The 23,135-nt window shown below is 39.3% G+C and overlaps 1 protein-coding gene across 1 annotated transcript; it reads right to left on the reverse strand.

The window, feature by feature from the left end:
* Positions 1 to 13,278: 13,278 nt before the first annotated feature.
* On the reverse strand, positions 13,279 to 22,236 carry LOC130734324 (agamous-like MADS-box protein MADS9). Its single transcript, XM_057586680.1, has 7 exons — positions 21,902 to 22,236; positions 21,678 to 21,744; positions 21,032 to 21,093; positions 20,716 to 20,815; positions 16,979 to 17,008; positions 16,827 to 16,871; positions 13,279 to 13,630 (listed from the first exon to the last, which is right to left on the reverse strand). Exons 1-7 carry the CDS (start codon positions 22,087 to 22,089, stop codon positions 13,496 to 13,498), a joined length of 627 nt encoding a protein of 208 aa, XP_057442663.1. The 5' UTR covers positions 22,090 to 22,236; the 3' UTR covers positions 13,279 to 13,495.
* Between the last annotated feature and the right edge of the window lie 899 nt (positions 22,237 to 23,135).

The following is a 23,135-nucleotide window of genomic DNA, read 5'->3' on the forward strand; positions in this document are numbered from 1 at the left end:
GGTTCTCTAAGAAGTCTTAATCGATTCCATCCAAGATATCTCGCCCTCACTGACTGACTTTACAGCTTTCAACTTTATTTCTACCAAATCAATGCTCGGGCGAGGCAGGGTTTCTTGAATGACTGTCTGGTAGTTGCCCAATCTCCCTGTGCTTGCCAACTTCGCCAACACATCAGCCCTCTCATTTTGTCCCCTCGGGACATGTTCTATTTTGATTTCTTTGACCTCCATCATCAATCTGCGCACCACTTCCAAATATTTGGACAGTTGCGGATCCTTCACCTGGTACTCGCCTTTCACTTGTTTAACCACTAACTGCGAATCTCCTTTGATAAATAACTTCTGGACTCCCAACTCAATGGCCAACCTTAAGCCGGCAATCAGAGCCTCGTACTCAGATTGATTATTGCTCGCCTTGAACTCAAACTTGAGAGACTGTTCAATGATCATTTTATCTGGACTTTCGATTGTTATTCCCGCCCCACTTCCAGTGTTATTAGAGGATCCATCCACAGACAGGACCCATTCTCCTTGAGTCTTCTCTCCTTCAGTGGGTGTTAATTCCGCCACGAAGTCAATTAAACTCTGGACTGTGACTTGGCCCCTTGGCTCATATTGTATGTCATACTCTGATAGCTCAACTGACCAGCTAACCAATCGCCCTGATAAATCAGGCTTCTGAAGTACTTGCCTTAAGGGAACATCAGTTTTAACTTTGACTTGGAAACTTTGGAAGTAAGGTCTGAGGCGCCTTGCAGTTTTCAGAATCGCCAAAGCCGCCTTTTCAATTTTTTGGTACCGCAATTCTGCCCCCTGTAAAGTATGGCTCACGAAATATATAATTTTCTGCTTTTTTCCTTCTTCCTGGAGCAAAACCGTACTTACCGCCTTGTCAGTAACCGCTAAATAGAGCACTAATGGAACGCCTGGTGTTGGCTTGGAGAGTACCGGTAATGTGGCCAATGTTTCTTTCAATTTGGTAAAAGCTTGTTCGCATTCCTCTGTCCACTGAAACTTTGAATTCTTTTTTAAACATGTGAAGAACGGGGCCGCTTTGTCACCCGCCATTGGCAAGAAACGTGACAAGGCGGCCATTCGCCCTGTCAAACGCTGAACCTCCTTTACACTTGTTGGGCTTTTCATCTCCAAGATCGCCCTTCCCTTATCTGGGTTCACTTCTATTCCTCTTGATGTTAACATAAATCCTAAGAACTTTCCTCCCTGGATCCCAAAAGAACACTTCTCAGGATTCAACTTCATTTGATATGTTCTTAACTGATCAAACGCTTCTTTAAGGTCGCCACCATGATCACTAGCCCTGGCGGATTTTACAATCATGTCATCCACATACACCTCCATATTCCTGCCTACTTGCTTTGAAAAAATTTTGTCCATGAGCCGTTGGTACGTAGCTCCTGCATTCTTCAAACCAAAAGGCATTGTCTTGTAACAATAGTTCGCCTGATTGGTCATAAATGCTGTACTTTCCTCATCCGAGGGATGCATCATAATCTGATTATAGCCCGAATAAGCGTCCATGAGACTTAAAAGTTCATTCCCTGAAGCTCCATCCACAAGCTTATCAACATTGGGAAGTGGGTACGAATCTTTGGGACACACTTTGTTCAGGCTCGTGTAGTCCGTGCACATTCGCCATTTCCCATTGGCCTTCTTGACCATTACAACATTGGCGAGCCACGTTGGGTACTGTACCTCACGGATGAAGCGGGCCTTGATCAATTTTTCAGTCTCTAATTGTACAGCCTTGTTCTTTTCTTCACTCATTCTTCGCCTTGGTTGGATGACCGGGGTCGCCCCTGGTCGTATGGCTAGTTTGTGAGTGATCACCTTGGGATCAATCCCTGGTACATCATTGATGGTCCATGCGAAGAGATCTAGATTATCACCCAGAAGGGTGATTAGTCTGTCCTCTTGTTCTGTTGTCAAACCACTGCCAATCTTTAGAAACTTGTCCTTGACTTGCACCTGCTTGGTTTCTTCCAGCGGTTGTGGGCGAAAATCATCAGCATCATCTCTTGGGTCCAAGCTAAATCCTTCTTGTGGGAAGATTTCTGTAATTCGATGGCTCTCCTTGGCGGCCTTCCGCCCATAGAGCGCCACGCTTCTCAAATAGCATTCCCTTGCTGCATTCTGGTCTACACGCAATATCCCGACCTTCCCGTTGCAGGCGGGATATTTAACAGTTAAATGAGCAGTTGAGATGACCGCGCAGACCTTGTTGAGGGTGTCTCGCCCCAAGAGTACGTTGTAATTGGCTCTACACGCCAATACAAAGTACTTTACTTGAAACTTCTTGACAAACTCTCCTTCTCCAAAGGCAGTCGGAATTTCGACGTATCCCCGCACACTGACACGGTCTCCTGTGAATCCCACCAAAGTTCCCCTGTATGGTTTCAAATCTGATTCCTTTAGTCCCAGGCGATCAAAGGCGTCTCCATAGATGATATCCGCCGAAGATCCCTGGTCTAAGAATACTTTCTTTGTCACATAATTGTTAACCCTAATTGTTACCACAATTGGATCGTTGTCATGGGGAATTACATGCGCGAAATCCTGAGGGGTAAATATAATAGGGGAATGATTCACCCAACACTCGCCTTCGTTCGACTCCTGTACTGAGTGTACTGCCGCCACGTAGCGTTTTCTAGCCTTACTTGAAATTGCACCCCCGCCAAATCCTCCTGCAATAGATGAGCATTCCCCAACAGGATCGCCCAACTCTTCAACTATCTCTTTACCTTTGCCTTTGTCCCCTTGAGTGATTTTAGCTACCTCCGGCGCTGCTGTGTCTTTAACAAAGTTTGCCAAATGGCCAGCTTTAATCAAGCAATCAATTTCCCGCCTTAAATTCCAGCAATTATCTGTCGTATGCCCCAACGCCTTGTGGTACTCGCACCACCTATTGGTGTCCACGTTAGCTGGCGGCCGCCGTGGGGGTGGTGGGTACTGCACAACGTTGGTCTGTCCAACCGCCCTTAAAATGGTACTTAAGGGTGCATTCAACTTAGTAAGTGGGACTGGCGTTGGCGAAGCACCAGGCTGACCAGCTGTGGCAGCAGTGGGACCTTGTGAATTTCTGTGCCATGTATTTTGAAAGCCAGGTTTAGAGTTTTGGTATGGTCCCGGTCTTGGTACACGGGGGGTTTGCGCTATCCTGGTTTCCTTCCCCGCCTTAGATTTGTCCTGTGAAACACCGCCAGATTGAGACTGCTTGCGTCCTTCCTCTCTTTCTTCTTTCTTCTGATCATCTTGCTCGATCAATATGAACTCTTGAACACGAGCGCGAAGATCCATCATATCCTTCGCCGGTCGCCTTGTTAAGTCTCTATTTAAATCTCCCGCCCGAAGGCCATTTTTGAATGACGCCAAACAGACATCTGGATTTTCATCCTCCAACTGCACCGCCATCTTGCTGAAGCGTGCCATGTAGGTTTTTAATTTCTCGCCTGGTTGCTGATGTATGCTGATAAGATCAAACATTGTTGCTTTTGTGGTTTTATTGGCGGAAAATTGAGTCAGAAACTTAGTGGACAGATCAGTGAAATTATCAATGGAGAAGGGCGGTTGTCGAATGAACCACTGCATCGCCATGCCCTTGAACGTGGAAGGCAATAATCGACATTTTACCGCATCCGTCGCCCCGCCGATCACCATTTTGGTATTGAAGTATCTAAGATGCTCCATAGGATCATATTCGCCCGAAAAGGCGTCTAATGCCATGGTTTGCAGGTGCTTTGGAATGTCCACCCTAGTGATGGCTGGAACAAAAAGGTTGGAATTCAACTACATCCTCCGCCTCCAGGCGTTGTTCTTGCTTAAAATCCTGTCGCTGAGTAAGATACTCAACTTGGGCTTGCAACTGCTCGTTTTGGGACTGCACCTTCTGCAAGGTATCTAACATTTGTTGCAAAGCCGCAGGCGTGATACCTGTCACTGCCTCTTGCGCTCTCCGTGGAGCAGTGGTTTTAAGATCTTCCAAATTCACGTAGTCAGGCGGCGTTGAACGCCGCCGAACACCTGGATCTGATTTAGCGATCAGATCTGAAGGTCTTCCCGGAGCTGCATTCACCAATGACGCTGGCGACGGCGCCACTGAGTGGACCCCCTCCGAGGAAGCTTCCTGCTCTTGCTCGTCCAGTACGGGACGGTTGTTGTTTCGTCCGCCGGCGCGACCGCCGTGTCGACCACCACCGCGCCGGCGATGATCGCGTCGACCTACGCCGCATGAACGAGTCTCCATGGCTCGCGATTCCTCCTTCTGTCACCGGAAGAGCTAAGTCAGAGCCACAGACGGCGCCAATGTTCTGTACTAGGGCAAGCTTACGTAAGAGAAAGACAAAAAGTAAACCCTAGCAGAGCACTAAAATAGCAAAACTACCATAAAAGGAATATTCTCATTAATGCTGAAAAAGTTGGTTTTGTACAAGTGGGTGACCTCCCCTTTTATAGAGGGGGTGGTCATGATATGGATCTTTCCTATATTTGGGCCTGACAATCAGGGCCCAAATCCCGGTACATATAAGACAAATCCAAAGGAATCTTCCAGCTGGCTTGTGGGTCCATCATCTAAGGGGGGGCAATGAAGCTCGTCGTGTCGCCTTTCCCGCCATGGCTATCTTCAATGGTTATTTGTTCATTTTGGGCGGGACATAATCTTCTTTATGTCTCGCCCAGTCCAGTAACCATCCCTTATTTATAGATTTTGGGGGTTGGGCTTGGCGCCCCTAATTTCTCTTAATGGGCCAGTTAGGCCTTCCTAGAGAAGGCCCAATTTCCTGGCTTGCACGTCGCCCCGGGCTGGCGCGCCTGGGCGAGGGACCCTTGGGTCTCGCCCAGTCCACAAGACACCGAGCTCGAAGCATGAGAGCTGAGTGTGTCTTTTAAGAAGAAACCTAAGGCGACGATCATGAGTAAACTATCTAACGCCGCAGCCTAATGACTTAAAACAATTGCCAACATGGTTTGTCAACTAGAGCCTAAGACTAATTTTGGTTCTCTTAGCAAGTTCCTGCGATCCCACGAGTCCACAGGTTGGCTCGTGGGGACAGCGCCCGGCTCCCTCGCCCCGCTAGGTATGCTCTGACCTGAGGTCTGAGCCATTGCCATTTTAGGGATCGAGACCTTCTCGGGGAATTACTTGGGAGTTATTGGGATCTTTTGACCTAAAGAATTTTCAGAATAAAAGGAAATAAGACTTGATTTTGTAAATGAAATACATAATTCATTAACCAAAGATAGAACATTTCAAATAGTAATGATAATCTCTTGGAAAAGACTTAGGATATGAAAATGGATTTGTAAAATGGGAAAGGTCGACGATCTAAGAGTAAGGAAAAACTTGAGTGCGATTAGCACCTTTTGCTCTTTGAGTAGTTCATTTGGCCATCCAAGGATGATTTTGGGTGACTTGAAAAGTCCCCAAGTGCAATAGCACCTCCTTCTCTCTTAGAGAAGTTTATCTAGCCATTCAAGGATGAGCCTGGGCAACTTGAAAAGTCCCTAAGTACGATTAGCATTCTTCATGCATTGAAGCCTTGTCAATGAATTGACGTCTACCTTCGGGTATTTTTATAGACAATATTCTTAGCTAGACACTTTGCGTTGTTGACGAACACACTGTCGCGGGTGGATGTCAAAGTATTTCTGCTATGAATGCAGTACAAGGTGTTGAACACCAGTATCGATCTCACGAGGACTTGATGAAGTACTCATTGAGATTAAAGTAGAACAAAAGCAAATAAAAAGGGGGTTTAGTTTATTATCAAGCAGAAAAATAAAAGATTGAATTATCAGATAAAAGAAAACGTTAGCCCTCAGATTATAACATTCAAGTGCAACAAACTTTCATTGGTTATAAAAGATTAATTCAGCTTTTCAACAAGCCTTTGAGTTGAATCCAACCTGACAATCGTGAGATGGAAACCCTGATTCTCCACTGAACAATCGTTCAGAATATGATTCGATAAAGTTAAGAAGCTTGGCGATCGCCGTTTCAAAGTACAAGAACGATCTATGCCCACAGAATCCTCAAAGCTAACAACCGATCAACGTTAGAGATCTATGTTCTTAGAGAACGAATTCACGATCGCTTCATCGTCTCTTCGTCAGTTAAAGAATCCTCTAACTGACTCAACTCGCTTGGATAACAACAATTAAAACGGAATATTACTTGAATCCAAAATAATATTCAAAACAAGAATTAAAGAACATAAATCAACTTGAATAAAAAAATGAAATTTATTAAGAACTGAACCTCAGGTTTGCAAACACAAGAATATTAAAAATCATAATACTAACTAAGGAGTTTAGCAACTCATACTAGAAAAGAGGGAGAGATGATAAGAGGTCCTAACAAGAGCCTTAACTAGCCTATTTATACTAATAGATAAACTTGTCTATCAAGTAACAATCCTTGTTTTTTGAATGGAGTAAGCTGCTGAACACTCAGGCATTTGCAGGTCCTACAAGAAGGCCGAATCTTCAATTAAGGTAAACATAACAGTTTTATCCCTTTAAGTCAGCTTCGTAGGCCTTCAATCGGATCTTAATTCAGAGTTCTGTAGCCCAAGATATGATCTTTTTAGTGTAGACTATTCCAGACTCGCAGGATTAGCGACAACAACTTTGCAAGGAAATTCTAATCATGTTAGAGGTTGATCCTCGAACTATGCTAAACATAAAAGTTGTAGAACTTTGAGATAGCATTCCAACAATATTCCCCATTTGAATCACTCTAGCTTCAGATTCAACATGTTCTAGCAAAAGAGTCATAGAAGCCAAAAGTGTAGAATTAAGAATTTTTCCATGACTAATCCAAATAAGCACTAATGGTCAGAACATGGCTAAGTCATAACAACTAAGCACAAAATGAATATAATGAAGTTAGAAAGACACACATAAAGTGCATCAATTATGCGCTTATCAGTTGTAAGGACAATACGTTGTTTGGCTAACCATATTGTACACATGCGTGCACAATGAAAGGTGTGAAACCGATGAGCGATGTGAAACCATGGAAGGGTGTGAAAACGAAGGATGGTGCGAAACCTACGAATGGTGTGAAACCAATGGACGGTGAGAAACCTATGAACAGTGTCAAACCAATGGATAGCGTCAAACCAATGAAGGGTGTGAAATCGATGAATGGTGTGAAACCTAGAAAGGGTGTGAAACCTTAAGTGGCAATGTCGTTGGCTTGTCCTATCCTCTGTGAGAGTGACATTTTATCAGGATCATCTCCTTAACATGACTTTGCATTTGTACGCCATGCAACTAACTATAATTTATGATGTGATGATGATATATTTGTTAGTGGTAATATGATAACATGCTATGTATATATCTAGGATGTGCCATGCATTTAACTACATTTTGATGTGATGATGATATATCTGTGGACTACAAATGATAACATGACAGGAATATGCATAGGACATAACCTGTTATACCTATATATAGATATACATATATATCCCCACTTTTCACATGTTGTTTGTATTATACTGTATACCGTGAGTTGACCCTCGCACTTGCCATGTCTGTCTATTTGTGTTTGGGTGGTCAACAAACTACCAGACGATGATAGGTGGCAATTGAGTAGATGCTACTCTACGTGGAAGAACAGTAGAAGGCCCGAAGAATAGAGTCGGGTGTAAGGCTAGAGCCTTTTGGGTAGAGAGCTTATCATTGTTCGTTACAGCTTACATGATTATTTTATGAGTATTGTTTGAGGATTTGGGTAGGTTTCAGTGCATTTCTCTCTTGCGATTCTCCGATGTGGAAATCGTAGGGAGTATATCAAATTTATGATGTCATTGCATAATAGATTCCTTGTTGAATCTAATTATATTTGTTAGGTTTGTATGTTGTGTTCTTCTGTTGTTACCTTCGGGTACTTGCCTTATTCAAGGCTGGATGTAAATTTATTTAGGGTATACATGACATGTTTTAGAAATGCTTTGAGAAGAAAAAAAATACCCTCATTTATAAATTCTTTTTGGAAATCATTGCATATTTACTTCAATAGGTTACTAATTGTGACCTCGTCAGGGCGTTACGTTAAGCATGAAACACTACATGAGACAACGAAAAATGCTAAAAAGAAGCAAAGAAAAAACCCTAAAAACCAAGACAAAACTCAAGTCAACAATTAATTGCTCAAAACTCCCTTTTAAAAACACACTACGCTCTCATGCTTCGAGCTCGGTGTCTTGTGGACTTGTGGACTAGGCGAGCCCCCGTACCCTAGAGGGACTCGCTCAGGGGCGGCGGGCCCTTGAGATGGATGAGCTCGCCAGCGAAGGGTGCTCCTTCCAAAGGGCGATCAAAGGCATTTTAAAGACACTTTGCGCTCTTATGCTTCGAGCTCGGTGTCTTGTGGACTGGGCGAGCCCCCCATATTCTATAGGGACTCGCCCAGAGACAGTGGGCCCATGAGGGAGCTGCGTTCCCCAAGGGCAAGTGGACTAATCTAGGAAATTGGCTGTAAGGCCCGAGTTTTTAAGTTTATGCTAAGTGAATAAACTTCTTATTCACGATTAGGGTTGATGTAATGTGAAGGGAAACCTGAACGAAAGTTTATTAAATGAAATATATTTATGAAGGAGAAAGTTCAGGAAAAGTTCAAGGATTGCATTATGATCGATAAAAGTTATAGCACGATCGTTACACGCTTAAACCTAGGTCAGAAACCCTAGTATATAGCTAATTTTCACTTTTAGGCACGCTGGCAGTTAATTCCAAAAATCTTCAGAGAAATGTTAGAACTTCTCTTTTTCCATATATCACAATCGTTTCGAGGCGAAACTCTAGGATCTACGAACGTCTGATTCCAATCATCGGAAGTTTGCCGAAACCGAATCCCTGGTATTTCAAAACCCTAGAATCACCCGACTATGGGGACTTTTTCTATTCAGAGCTTCAAATGAAGATTCTACACGCGTACACCCATTTCTCTTGATGATTTCAATCTTTCTTCAGAAGGAAGTTTTCCATTCCGACATCCGATGCAAAAAGCAACTTATCGGGTAAAATAGTTTTATACCGACTATGCTTTAGTTGCCAAAAATACAAAGAGACCTCATTTTAGTTTTGGAATTCTTTCGCCAAAACCTATCTTAGAATTCCCGGAGAATGACGCCGGAAAAATCAGATTCGCGAAACTTTCATTTTCCCGCGAATTTCCAACCTTTATATATAGCAAAGAAAGGAAGAAAAACTCAAATTTTACTCCATTTTCTCTCCTCAAACCCGCGGCCAAGAACAAGGAAGAAGGAAGAAGAATTTTGTTCATCGCTTTCTTGATCGTTGATCCGTTAGTTGCTACTTCAAGGCTTCGAGGTATAGTCGCTAATCCTTACCTCCGATCGCTTTTTCCATAGCTTTTCTGTAGAGTTTTCTGAGTGGATAGTTTATGGGTTTTTGCAAAACTATCCTGAATCTTTCATTTCTGATTCTAAACCTCTTCCTTATGTGCCCAAGATCACTTCTGCCGGGTTAGATTTTCCGTTATGTCGCCGGAATTCCGCCGGAATCAATTTGAACCTAAAATACCCATTTTTGGAGTTTTTGGTGTAAAGCTTCAACCTTTAGGCTGAAAACTATCGCCTTAGCTTAGTGCTAGTAGGATTAGTTGTCATAAACGTCGTTGGTGACGTCCCTGCAAAATTTGGTTTTTGGGATTTCAGTTTTGAAAATCCTAAGTTAAAAATCATGACCAAAATACCCCTGCGACAGTTTTTGATCCGATAATTTTTCCGAGTTCAGAATACCCTTAGTTACGGCTAATTAAAACATAGGAACCAAGTTTGATCGAAGAAAAATCGAACCCCACAATTAACCAAAGTGGCCGAGCCCTATAGGGGGGAGGAGGAAAATTTCCTTTTCCGAAAACTTGTCTTTCGCGCTAGATTATCGTACCTTAGAGTATAGATTACTTCGAGTAACCTTAGTAAGTATCGATAGCTTAGTTTTCGATAGATTCTTATAGTATTCTGTGATTTTGTTGTAAAGGTGCTTTTGAGGATTTCTCTGAGGAACAACACTTTGAGTGCGAGGAAGCGCTTGACGATCATACTGGAGAACCTTCAGGTGAGGGCTTCTCACTGAATCTCTAGTTAATGCTTAGGGTCGATGTTTTCGACATTGTTTACTGTTTATGCACTGGATTGTGTGTGATTGGAAAATGTTTTCTGAGGCTTCGGCTGACAATGTAGATGATGAATCTACTGAATGCTTTTGAGATTGAATCTTCATGCTATGTGCTATGTGGGTAATCTAGGATGTGTGGTGCATGCTTTATATGCTAAGTGCTAAGTGTTTATGATGCGATTTATGGATATATGACATGTTGTTGATTGTGATGATTTAAATATGCTTTGCACTAGAAACTGAGATTCTGAATCGTGAGAATAGCGGGCAGGTCATGCCGATTTTTATTTGAGAGTTTTGAGAAAGTTTGATAGGACGAATGAGATTCGGGCCTTGTTATGATGTGTATGGATCGAGACATTCTCTGGAGTCATTTGGGGATTAGGAGATCCCGAGAACTTATAGGAATTTCGATAAGACTAAAAAGGATATTATTTTGAAAAGAAAACTCATAAGACATTAAACAACCTCTAAATCTTTAAATAAAGATATAAACTCGAAAGGAAGCTTCGGATGCAAACCTTAGTTTTTGGAAAACGAGACTAGGTCGTCGGATCCAAGTGTTGAGGAGTTTGGTAAGTTCTGAGTATGTTGGTACTCCTTCGCTCGTTGAGTAGTTTGTTAGCCATCCAAGGGATGAGCCGAGAAGCTTCACTGAGGCGTGAGACCTTGTGAATGCGTGATACTCCACTGAGGCGTGAGACCTTGTGGAAAGCATGGATCTTCACTGAGGCGTGAGACCTCGTGAACAGCATGAAGCTTCACTGAGGCGTGAGACCTTGTGAATGCGGGATACTCCACTGAGGCGTGAGACCTTGTGGAAAGCATGGACTCCACTGAGGCGTGAGACCTTGTGAGAGCATGAAACTTCATTGAAGCGTGAGACTTCGTGAGAGCATTGATGACCCGAAGAGTCATCGTGAGTGGTTGCACTCATTTTATGATTATTGTATTTTGTCGCAGAATCGACTTTACCTTAGGGTAAGCTTTTAGAGACATTAATTTAGCTAGAACACGTGGCGACGTGTCGAGTGAGGTCGGAGACGTTGTTTGGCTAATCACTGCATTGCATGCACTCATTAAGTGGTTTAAACACGGCGAGATACCGGACCACGGCGGATTCCAAAATTGGTTATAAGACCAGGATTTCCGCGTAAGAGCGCTGCTAGGTGACTCTTAGTAGCAGACCGAAATGGCAGACCTACGGGTTTACTGCTGATCTGGCTACCTTTGTGTGGTATAAGAGGCACGCGGGCAGAAATGGTCCCACCGTTGCTGGTGCTAGGATTGATCCGTTTGATGTCCATCCCTTTTCCGGAATGCATGTGGTTAACTGGGTTAACCTGCATATCATTTCATGCCACATGCATACTGACTTAGTGATGAGTGTGTTTGATACTTTTTAGTTCTACTTGATGCATGTTAACTGTGTTTTACTGTCGTTATATTCTTTGTGGAATAATGCAACCCTAGGATGTTATCCCTAGTTATAAGCCTAAGTGGCTAATCCTTTAATGGTATCTATTGGTGGTATTATTTATATAATTCTTTGGAGTTGACCCTCGCGTCTTCTGTGTGTGCTTTGGCGAACAAACGCCCTTTGTCAGATGTCTTTGGCGGGCTGATTCATGATGGTTCATCCTTCGGGAGGAACTAGGGTTGAGATGCAGGAACTGGAGCGTATCGCGGTTGCGAGAGGAGGATGGATGGTGTATGTAGACTAGGTCGTTCTGGATTTCGAATTCGGACGACGATCATGCTAGCATGTAGGATTGAGTGTTAGTGTGAGCTCCTCGAGATGGGATTAGTGTAGGAGTAGAGTCCTAGCTCTGAACATCATTTGTTCCTTTGGGAACAGGGTAGTTTCCCACCTATAGCTTTTTGTGTGGTTTCTTTACAGGAATCACAGGGAGTTGGTTGGACTTAGGAGGTCTTGTTTTAGGCCATCTGGGCTGACTTATTCTCAGTTTTGAGGGGTGGTGTTGCGGACACTTCACCTTTTTATTTGGTTTGTACATATTGCCTACGGGCGTTGCACTTTTCTTTCCGTCACTGGAGGTTACTCGTGACGAGGTTGCTACTACAGCGGGGGCTGTTTATATATTGTATCTTAGTTCTGATTTTGTTATTGTTGGGTTTTATTTAATTCCGTCTCGTCTTAGTTATTATTATAAAAAAAAAATATTCACGTTTTTCCGCATTAAGTTTATTTTGGTTACTAAAGTGACGCCACCGAAATCGGGGTGTTACATTGGCGGGGCATTTTCCAGGACAAGGGACACATGTAAGGGAGTTGGGCCTAGCATAGTACGACCCAACAAGCTCATTAGAGTTAAAGTTAGGACCCCATGTAACCTCTATAAAAGGGGACTTGATGCTCAATGTAAAGGACTTTTTACCCATTTATCAATTGGATTAGGCTATTACCATTGCTAAGTTCTGCTAGGGTTTGGGGTCTGCTCCTTCTTTGATTGTTCATTACCAGAACAAGGATGATGAGACATTCCACACCAAATTGACTAGCTTCTTTTATCATAATATGTATTTTTTGAGATTTCAAATAATTTAAATTGTATATAGTCATACAATATGACATTGGATATATAAAACCCTTATCAGACACCAACTTAAATTTAGGGTTATCCGAATACGAGGTCGCGGAGTTAAATTCATTAATATGTTTGTATCATCAACCCATCCGACGCTAACATTTTATTTTAAGTTAGCTAGCTCCTACCGAACCGGTAGTACGTACTCATTGGGAAATTGAATATGGGCCTCCATGTTAGCTTTGATCGGTACGGTCGTCCCTATGCACCAAATAAAGTAGTGTCAATCTTTATGTCTTGTAGAGTAGGCCCATTTGATTCCTTTTGGCGCCGACTTGGCTGACAATACGTTTTCAATAACAAAAATCTTATGTTCACCATAGCATCAACTTTGCATCGGTTTAAGCGATTCTAAGAGCAAAAATTAGCGCCAAAGTAGCAGCCTACACTAACTTTTTACTCTAAACCAAACCTTTTGAAAGGTAGTTTACTTACATATTTTGCTACAAGCCTCCCAAAATAAGTAAAGAGTAAGACAAAGCATAATACTCAAGAAACACCCAATGAAAGGTCCTATTATGACCTAAGATTAAGGGTAGGAAACACAATCATATACTAGTATATATCTTAACCTCAGAAAACCATGTTCAGCCACTTTATTATATTGAAATACCAACATAGTTTATGATCAAGAGTTGTGACACCTGATTGTGAAAATGCCAAAATGGAGTTTATGATCCAAAAGTTGTGGCCAGAGAGCGTACGTAGAAGCGAATTTAGATCCTTTCTTGAAGATTTGGCTGCATTGGTTGAACACGGAAGGCAAATGGCATCTGGGAATTGAAATCCCTTACGCTCTGATCAAATTCATTGTCTGCATCTCTCGCACCTTCAACTGCCATTCGTTGTTGCTGTTGAAAACAGTAGAAATGGTAACAAAAAAGAAAATCAAAGAAAAAAAAGCACTTAGCGTTTAAGGTAACAAGGAAATGTCATGACGAATATTGAAGATAATACTTGATGACTGAACATGCTAACCGTTTGTTAGGAGATTCACTTATGAAAAGTTAACTAGTATGAAAAAAAAATATTGGCTAGCAGGGCTTTTTTTACCCCAGTGCCATTTCATAAAAAAACAAATACCCCCAGTAGTAGTGCAATTTCCACCAATAATTACGGATTTAGCTAGTGCAACTTTATTTTTATTTACGAGTTTCATGTATATCGCCACCAACATTGACGATACTCAAATTGTTTTTCAAACATCGCCAACGCAACTGACGATATATTATTTATTTATTTTTTCATGTATGTCGCCACTGCTATTAGATATGTACTTCCATTTTTAATTGTTATTCCAATATCGCCTATAGCAATGGTGATTCATATTTTTTTTAATTATTTTTTCATATGTTGCCAATGGTGTTGGCGATACATCTTTCCCTATTAAAAAACAAAAAAATGATTATAGCCACTAAGAGTGGCTTTAGGATTAAACCGAAAAATGTGTCGCCACACCAGTGACAATATATGAAAAAATATAATTTAAAAAGTATGAATCGCCATTACTATAGGCAATATTTGAAAAAAAAATGTGGAAGTATATATCTAATAGTAGTGGCGACATAAAAAAAAATGTATCGTTAGTCGTGTTGGCGATGTTTGAAAAATAATTTGGGTATCGCCAGTGTTGGTGGCGATATACACCAAACTCGCAAATAAAAATAAAGTGACACTAAATATGTAATTATTGATGGAAATTACACTACTCGGGTAAAAAAGTCTTAATCTGTACGTACTTTTAGGGTTTTAATGAATTTTTAGCTTCTAAACAAGTCATTCCTACCTTTAAAGTCTTCTTGTCCTCTCCGTCAAAAACTCTCAAACAAAGCCTAAAATACTCAGTATTGTTTGATCAACTAATAATAGAACAAAAATGACTTTCCAAATTGGCGGGACTGTCTAAATAAGATAAATTTGCAAGAAGATTCTACCATGGTAACTTCCTAGTTTTGTGCTGTTGTGCATATCGTGTTTTTAGAGATTGTGGCTATGTTTGGCATTCCTAACTTATAAGCTAGCTGAAAAGCTAACTAATAAGTGAAAAGTAGAAAGCCAAAAAGCTACATAATTGAAACAAAAGTGTTTGGTAAAACTAGCTGTTGAACAACTGAAATTATAAAATGACATAAAAGACATACTTGTATAATTCTTTTTATATTTAACATTACTTTATTTTCATATTAATACCTATATGATATTAATATTAAAACTATTATAAATATTTTAATTTCACTCAAGTTATTTATCATCTTAAAAATATAATATTAATTTTTACTTATTTAATTTTCTATATTTTATTAAATTAAATTAAATAAAACAAATAATTTGTAATTTGTAATTAATATAAGTTTTCCCATGAAGAAAAAAAAAGTTATAATATAAAATTATTAATTTAATTCTAAAGTAGTAATTATTTGTGTGCGGGAACGGTGTGCATATGAGACAAGTGTGATAACTGATAAGTAAATAGGTTTAGTAAAAAACATATAAGGCTAAAGGTGAAATTTTAATAAAATAATAAGAATAAAAATGAGAATATATTTAATAAGCTATAAGCTTTAAGCTTTAAGCTACCTGAGATAGCTTATAGCTTAAAGCTTTAAGCTATTGAAATAAGCTCATTCAGCAAACACTTTTATTGATCTTTTAAGCTAGTCAAATAAGTTTTAAACTAGTCAAATAAGCTATAAGATAGTTGTAATAACATGTCAAACATAGCATGTCAACTAAACTCTATAAATTATTTTTTGGAATATAATTTCATAATTGATAAAAAACAAATCTTTCTCAATACATATTAAACACCTCATCAAATACAAGACTCACGCCCACATAGATACCCCCACGTAAAAAGGAGAGAATGCCCACCCGCATAAAAAGCCACTAAAGTTACACCCACCGAAATATACCCAGAAACCATATAATCAATTTTTATTTTTTATCGAACATCAAAATATTTAAATAAGAGAGGAATGTTTGAGAAACAATCATTCTCAATAGATTTAGCTTCTACAATTATATTAGCCCCCAGAAAAACACCCCTAAAAAAAACACTCAGAAAAGATGTCGGTAAATTAAAGTAGATAATTGTTATTCGGACTCTCCGACATCTAATCGGACTTCCCGCACATCTATTTCCAATTTTCGCTCACACTTTAAAAGTGATTTTAAAAGTGCGTTACCTACGCACTTTCAAAGTGCGTTATAGACGCACCTCTAAAGTGTGTTATGGTCACACTTTGAAAGGGTGTAAATAAGTGTTTTTATATTTTAAATGAAGCTTAAATAAATGTGGGGAGTCCGAATAACAACTCTCATGAAAGCACAACCCTTTTACAATGTAAAAGAAAGACATTGACAATCAACACCAAAAACCCCACAAACCCACCAAACAAGCTGTGTCAAAAACAACGGAATCTATCAACACCCAACAATGTTCTTCCCAATAGCAAAACACTCACATTAATTTATCTTTACTTTTTCTATTACATTGTACTCATCATATTTCACATTTTTCTTCGTTCTATTTTTATCTTGTTAGAAGTCTCACATTAGCTAGAGATATGAATAGATAACCTTTATAAGGGGTAGAGCAACTCTCTACTCTTGAACTACATTTTGGGTTGAGTTAGGTCTCCCTCATTCTAATATTGTATTAGAGTCTATCCTAGATTCATTTGTTGTAAGTACCTCTCATATTTGGGTCACTCATTGATGTTCATTCCACGATCCAGATGTCCAGCCTGAGCGGGGGTATTACAAGTCTCACATTGACTAGAGATATGGTTAAACAAGTGTTTATAAAGAGTAGAGCAACCACCAACTCTTGACCTAGCTTAAAGGTTGAGTTAGGCCTACCTAATTGTAATATATCTCTCTGATCATTATAGTGTAAGAGGAATGGCTGTGAAGCTAGTTAGAATCTTAGGGATCATGAACTTATTAGTGGATGTGTTCTTAGCAATATAGGAAGACTGGATGTTTCATGGAAAGTGGACAAGGAACAATATTAAACATTAAGCACGTAATGTCTCAAAGAGGTACCAGGATAAAATTAAGTTCCCTGTTCTCCTCCTCCAAGATCTTGTCCTGATCAGCAATGTGCAGAATAAATTGAAGAAGTTAGTAGTTCGTTTTGAATTTTGTAAACGAGATTTGCACATTAGAATGTTGTAAAATCAGAGAGTCAAACATACGTTTCTCCTGCACACTCTGTATACTTCCATCTGCAAAGAAATGCAAAAGTTGTTTAGATAACTTTCTTTTACTTTAGCTACTGATTGTAGTTAAAATGTAGAAAACGGATTTAGCTACATGTAAATTGACATATGCATTGCAAAAAGAGACATGACACTTGAAGGCTTATCGAAATCATTGTTCCAAACATGATTTCCAAAAAATTAGTACAGCTATTATTTTATTTTCAAGTTATTCTTTGTTCGAACTTGTAGGGTGTGTATGCTTGCCTATGTAAATTAGTTCATTCATTGGGGCTTGACTGGTCCCTTCACTCTTCATTCCCTCAATCCTTATGTTTTCTAGCTCTTCCTACTTAAACTAACCCTTAGAATCTGATATCAAAAATTTGGACTACTTAGATTTAGGTTTAAGTTTGTACTTCTATATTGGTCTTGCATAGAGTTCGAATTGAGCTTGGAAATGTTGTTGGCTCAATAGGGTTTGGACTTGTATAGGTTTTTTTTTTATAAGAGCTAATGAATATATTGAAATGAAGTAAAGGGGTAGCTTCAACCCAATACAAAAAGAAAAAGAAGCATGTAACAAAAATTACAACTCAAAATTTAAGTGGTGAGTCTTAATTAGTTTGGGGCGAATTTGGACCGACGTGGCCCTAACCCATTAGCTAGTGTACAAAGGGGGGAAGTTTTTGTATTTCCATTACCATATATTGAATCATTTGAAAATTCTCATTTGTGAGAGTGTTTTTTAGAGTTTTCTCACTTGGAATCCTATAGGGAATAATGAAGTGCTGGATACTCGTGGTATCTAAACCCTTGAAAATTACCAAGTTTCTTTGAAGCTTGTAGCTTCTCTTTCTAAACTTTTCACTTTATGAGTGTGGCGTCATCTTCCATTCCTTCATCGTCCATGTTAGAATATAATATTATAATAGAATATTATAATATTTATTTTTTATTTATTATGATATAGTTACGCATGTGCTCTAGCTTAGATATATTTCCTAGTTAACTAATAGCAAAGGACCTTATTATATAAATACTTATTTGTTTATCAATAAAAGTACGGAATACAATTATTTCATGGTATCGGTAGCTAGTTCCGATCCTACAACCTAACCTGAGTTTTTATTTTATTTTTATTGTTATTTTTCAGTTTGCTTAAAAAAAAACACCCACAGCCACGCACCACTGCCTTCATAGTGCTGCCGCCGCTCACAGCACCATACTCATGCGTCCACCGCCGTGTTTGCTTGCCCAGATCCGTCTGTGTTCTCCTATACCGAGGGTTACTCTTGCAAGCCTTGCCGGCCCACTCCTCCTCTGTGCCCGCCATCCTGTGTCGCCTGCATCACTGGTCGCCGCCCAGCCACCGCGCCCCAACCCGCGTGCTTCCTCTCCCACGAGAGCCGTAGACCCGTTCAGCCATAGATCCGGGTCTTCTTCTCCATCTCGCGCCAGCGCCGTTCTCTACGGACGCCTCCCTGCTCCACGTCGCACTCCTCTTTTGGTGCCTGAAGTCTCCTCGCATTTGTTCGTTCCAGATCTGCGACCTGCTTCTCCAACCAGCAAGCAAGGCACAACCCAACGTGCTCGACCCGCGTTCAAGCCTCCCTTTGCCCCTGGCCTCGTTGTGCCTCGCCGCCAGTCCCCGGTCATCCCGTCGTCCGCTCGCGACCTCAGCACTGTCGACCGCCTCCCATTCCGCTGGTCTTCCCGCGTCCGCGACCAACCCAGATCGCGTGCAGCACTACGCTCAACCCGCAAACGACCCAGATCTCCACTCCAACGGATCTTTTTTGCCGAATTTATTTCCTAGATAACTATTAGCCTAGGACCTTTGTATATAAATACTCAGTTATTTATCAATAAAAGTACGGAATACAATTCCTTCAGTCCACTTAAAGTTTCTTCCTCTTTTAGTAACTTTTTCTCAAGTCATGCTTGATCCAAAGCAAATATTTGTGACTGGAGCATGAAGTTGGATCCTTAACCCAACCTCCTTAATCAAATGGGATTGTCTAAATTATTCATGAGACTATTTAATCCAGTGAATCAATAAAATTAAAATAGATGGGTAATGGGTTTCATAATTTTTTCTTTGGGTAAATAGCTAACTTGGTCCCTGAAAGTGTCACCCACCTTCAAGTTCGTCCCTAAACTTCTAAAATGTCTCCCGCAGTCCCTAGATGTGGCAAAAGTATTCAAGTTAGTCCATAACGTTAAAAATCTTAACAGACGTTAACAGAGAGGGTGACATATCACAATTTTTTCCACTTAAAAATTCCACGTAGGAAAAAGATTGACTGAAACATTAAATCTTCAATTTAGTCCCTATGGCGAAAAAAGAATTCTTTCTCTCCCCATCTTCTTCTACCTCTTCCCACCACCATCACCCTCTCTTCCTCCCCCTTCCTCCCCAACCGTCCACCCACTCCACCACCACCATTCTAAAATCTCAACTCAAGAACCATAAAACAAAAAACCGCAAATTTTCAATACCATCACGCATCACATGTTGAAACTTCTCTCACAAAACTTAATTCACAGACCTTAATTCACATAACCCAGAAAATACATTACAAATTTCATCTTTTTTCCTTTGAAAAATCATCATAATTGTTATAAAATATATACACAGAAAAGAGCAAAACAAGTTAATACTTTCTACACAATGAGTTAAATTCGGAGTAGTAGGAAGATACTTTTAAAAAAAAACTTAATAGTAGAAAGATAAAAGTTGCATGGGTATATATTCTCTCCCGCAAATTGGTGGTGAGATGCTATTAAACTCTCAATTACAGCAGAAATTAAGCTTCAAAATTTAGAATTTACAAGTGGTTCATCTGAAAAATAAAAATTAGGGTTTCAGGGGGAAAGATCGATGAGTTGTCAATTAGGGATGAAAGAAATTTTGGGGTTTTTTGTCTTATGATTTTTGAGTTGGGGTTTTAGAGTGGTGGTGGTGGAGTGGGTGGACGGTTGGGGAGGAAGGGGGAGGAAGAAAGGGGTGATGGTGGTGGGGAGAGGTAGAAGAAGATGGGGGAGAGAAAGAAAAAAAAAATTCACCATAGGGACTAAATTGAAGGTTTAATGTTTCAGTCAAATCTCTTTTCTACATGAAATTTCCAAGTGGAAAAAAACGTAACATGTCGCCTCTCTGTTAACGTCTGTTAAGATTTTTAACGCCAAGGACTAACTTGAATGCATTTTGCGGTTTTGCCACATCCAAGGATCGCAGGAGGCGTTTTAGAAATTTAGGGACCAACTTGAATGCGAGTGACACTTTCAGGAACCAAGTTGGGTATTTAACCTTTTTTCTTTATTTTCTATTTTTTAATTAACTTATTCTCATGGGTGAATTATACAAGGACTATTTAGATTCATATATTTAGTTGAAAGCTTAAATATCTTTTATCAATAATAAGGAACTTTTATTCATTCGCATCTACTTTCTCTTTTATCTTATCTCAATTTTATACACTCTTTTTAAATCTATGTTTTTTTTTCCTATTATATCACTTATAAGATCTTCCAGTACTTCTCTTATTTATATTCCTATCTCGCTTAATGTTGAACTCAAATCGGGATGACAGGGGATTATTTTATATATACTATATATGTACTTAATTATATATTTAAAAAATAACTACTTTTTTGTTTAGGAAAAATAAAAGCTAGCATGGAAGCACAAACCACCAAAACATGAAAAAGTTAGTGTGTTGATGATTTGCCTGTTTCTCGCGGACACTTTCAAGGCCATTTTCTAAGCCAGCCTCTAATGCCATCAACTCCTTGTAGTTCAGTGAATTGATATCATCTCCTTTCAAGTGCCTGAAATGTATTAGCTGGTCAAATATGAGAGTGTGTGGGAGTGAGAGAGAGAGTGAGGTTACATAATATAAAACCACGGTAAGCTAACATCATGGATAGAAAAAACTTTTTTCTGATTTTCATGACCGCTCACAGTGATTTTAATTTCATTGGAATTTTCAATTATATGTACAGACATGATTTTATGAAAGGGCTTAATAAAGTGTGTTATAATACCTGAGCTCAATTTGCATGCCGTCATTCTCTTTCTTGAGTCTCTCTATTTCGCCGTTTAAGTTCTGTGAGTTCAGCAAACATTACATAATTGTTTCAAATTTCAATTGTGCTTATCTAAAAAAAAATTTGTTTCAATTGCAAACCCTAACACACTAATTAATTAGTTGTCTTTCTTTGAATGAAGAAAAAGGAAAGGGTAAAAATTAACTACTGTGTATATGATGTTTAAAGGCCAGAAACCCCTCAAAAGAAAGAGCTATTTGGAGTAGATCTGACTCTATAGCTACTTCTTTCAATGTAAGTCAATATAGAGAAGAGATCCATGAAGGATGTATGAGAGACTTGTAGATCTAAAAATGAAAACCTATCTTCAGTTTTAAAAAGAACAGGAAGCAAGAAGTGAACAACATTTTATTGCCAGATCTGTTCATAGATGTTACATTTCTTGTTCTTGCTTATCTTTTTAAACAATAAAAACAATATGATAAGGTACAACCTAGCTAAATTTAGATCTACTCAGAGAATTCAAAGTTTATGTTCCTTAGCATATTTTTAGCAAAAGAAAAGAAAGACACTATGCAAGTTAATTTCCCTTGGACAAAGTGAGAAACAAACAGAAAATATAGGTAACAAAAAAAAAACCAACCTCATGCTTTGCATCCCAAAGCCTCTTCCCGGAAGTTTTGTGGTACCTCTCCAGCATGTCAACCAACCTTCACCCACAAAAAAAAGATGCAAACCCGGAAATCAAAAAAATAAAAGAGTAACTAATTTTTAGATCAATCAAAAATACTATTTTCAAAAATATAGAAAATAGAGAAGGCTCAGAAGAAGAAGAAGAAGAAAACATAGAACTCGATCGATCCCTACGTGGTTGAAGGGCTGATGTAGTCATGCATCTTTCCAGATGCAGCAAAGATGATAAGGGAAACTTGAGCATCGCATAAAACAGTGATTTCCTTCGCCTTCTTCAGGATTCCATTTTTTCTCTTTGAGTAGGTAACTTGCCTGTTGCTTGAGTTCTCAATTCTTTTGATCTCAATCTTACCCCTTCCCATCTCTCACACAATCTCTCTCTCTCTCTCTCTATTCTTTCTTCTATGTTTTTGGATCTTCAACTTGCTGGTGAATAATGGAGAAGAGAGTTAGGAAGGTAACTTGCCATATCGGGTTTGTGGATAAATAACTTTCTGTGTGGCACAGTGGACAGTGACAAAGCCAACCGTTTTACTCTGATGTTTGATTTGGCTTTGTTAGTTGTTGCACCTTGTTAACCATTGGTTTCCTTGCACACGCTTATGGTCATTTCATTGCATTTGTTTGTGGCATGGGGTCAACATTTTAATAGGTGGTTTCTAAAAAAAACATTTTAATAGGTTTTAGGTTTAAGGATGTAAAGGAGTAGGAAACAACTAGGGTGTGCTTGGCTTGTGAATTGGGTTTGCTGAATGCTATTGGAAAAGGATTTTGATACATAGTCGCTTTCTAAATCATCTATTTTCATGCATATTTAATTTGGATATACCTCGGAAAACTATGTTGAAGTTAAAATTATCTGACATGCATTTCATTAATTCATTTTTTCTTTTTATAATTTTATTCTTTTTCTATCATATCTTCATATCACTTCTCTCTTCTTTTTTTTCTCTATCTAAGTTTATGGTGAATATTTGAGGTATGAATGTATAATTTTTGAAGTGTCTAGCCCGTACACACCTATTTGTGTGCTAGAGGTAAACATATTGCTCTCAAATTGTTGTTCATTAGCACAAAAATAGCAAATTTGTAATCATTTGGTAGCTAATTTTCGGACAAATATTTTTTATGTAGGTTTTTCATGCTATAAACCTTATTTCTTTTAGTTACAAGCAGTGCATAAACTGCAATACAACACCCGAACTGATGGTGGACCCTAGACGACAAACTCACAAATCTCCTTTAGAGGACACGTAAAATTTTAAGCCAAAATAAATTAACTAGTACAAGAGGTGATAGAACCCAAAAATAATATAATATTTCAAAAAATATTGTAGCAGAGTTGTGATGAAAACTTTCCCAGACGACGTTTGTTAGAGAGGTATCTCTAAACATTCTCGAAAATATG

This window comes from Lotus japonicus, chromosome 1, assembly GCF_012489685.1.
Source record: "Lotus japonicus ecotype B-129 chromosome 1, LjGifu_v1.2".
NCBI classification, from domain to species: Eukaryota; Viridiplantae; Streptophyta; class Magnoliopsida; order Fabales; family Fabaceae; genus Lotus; species Lotus japonicus.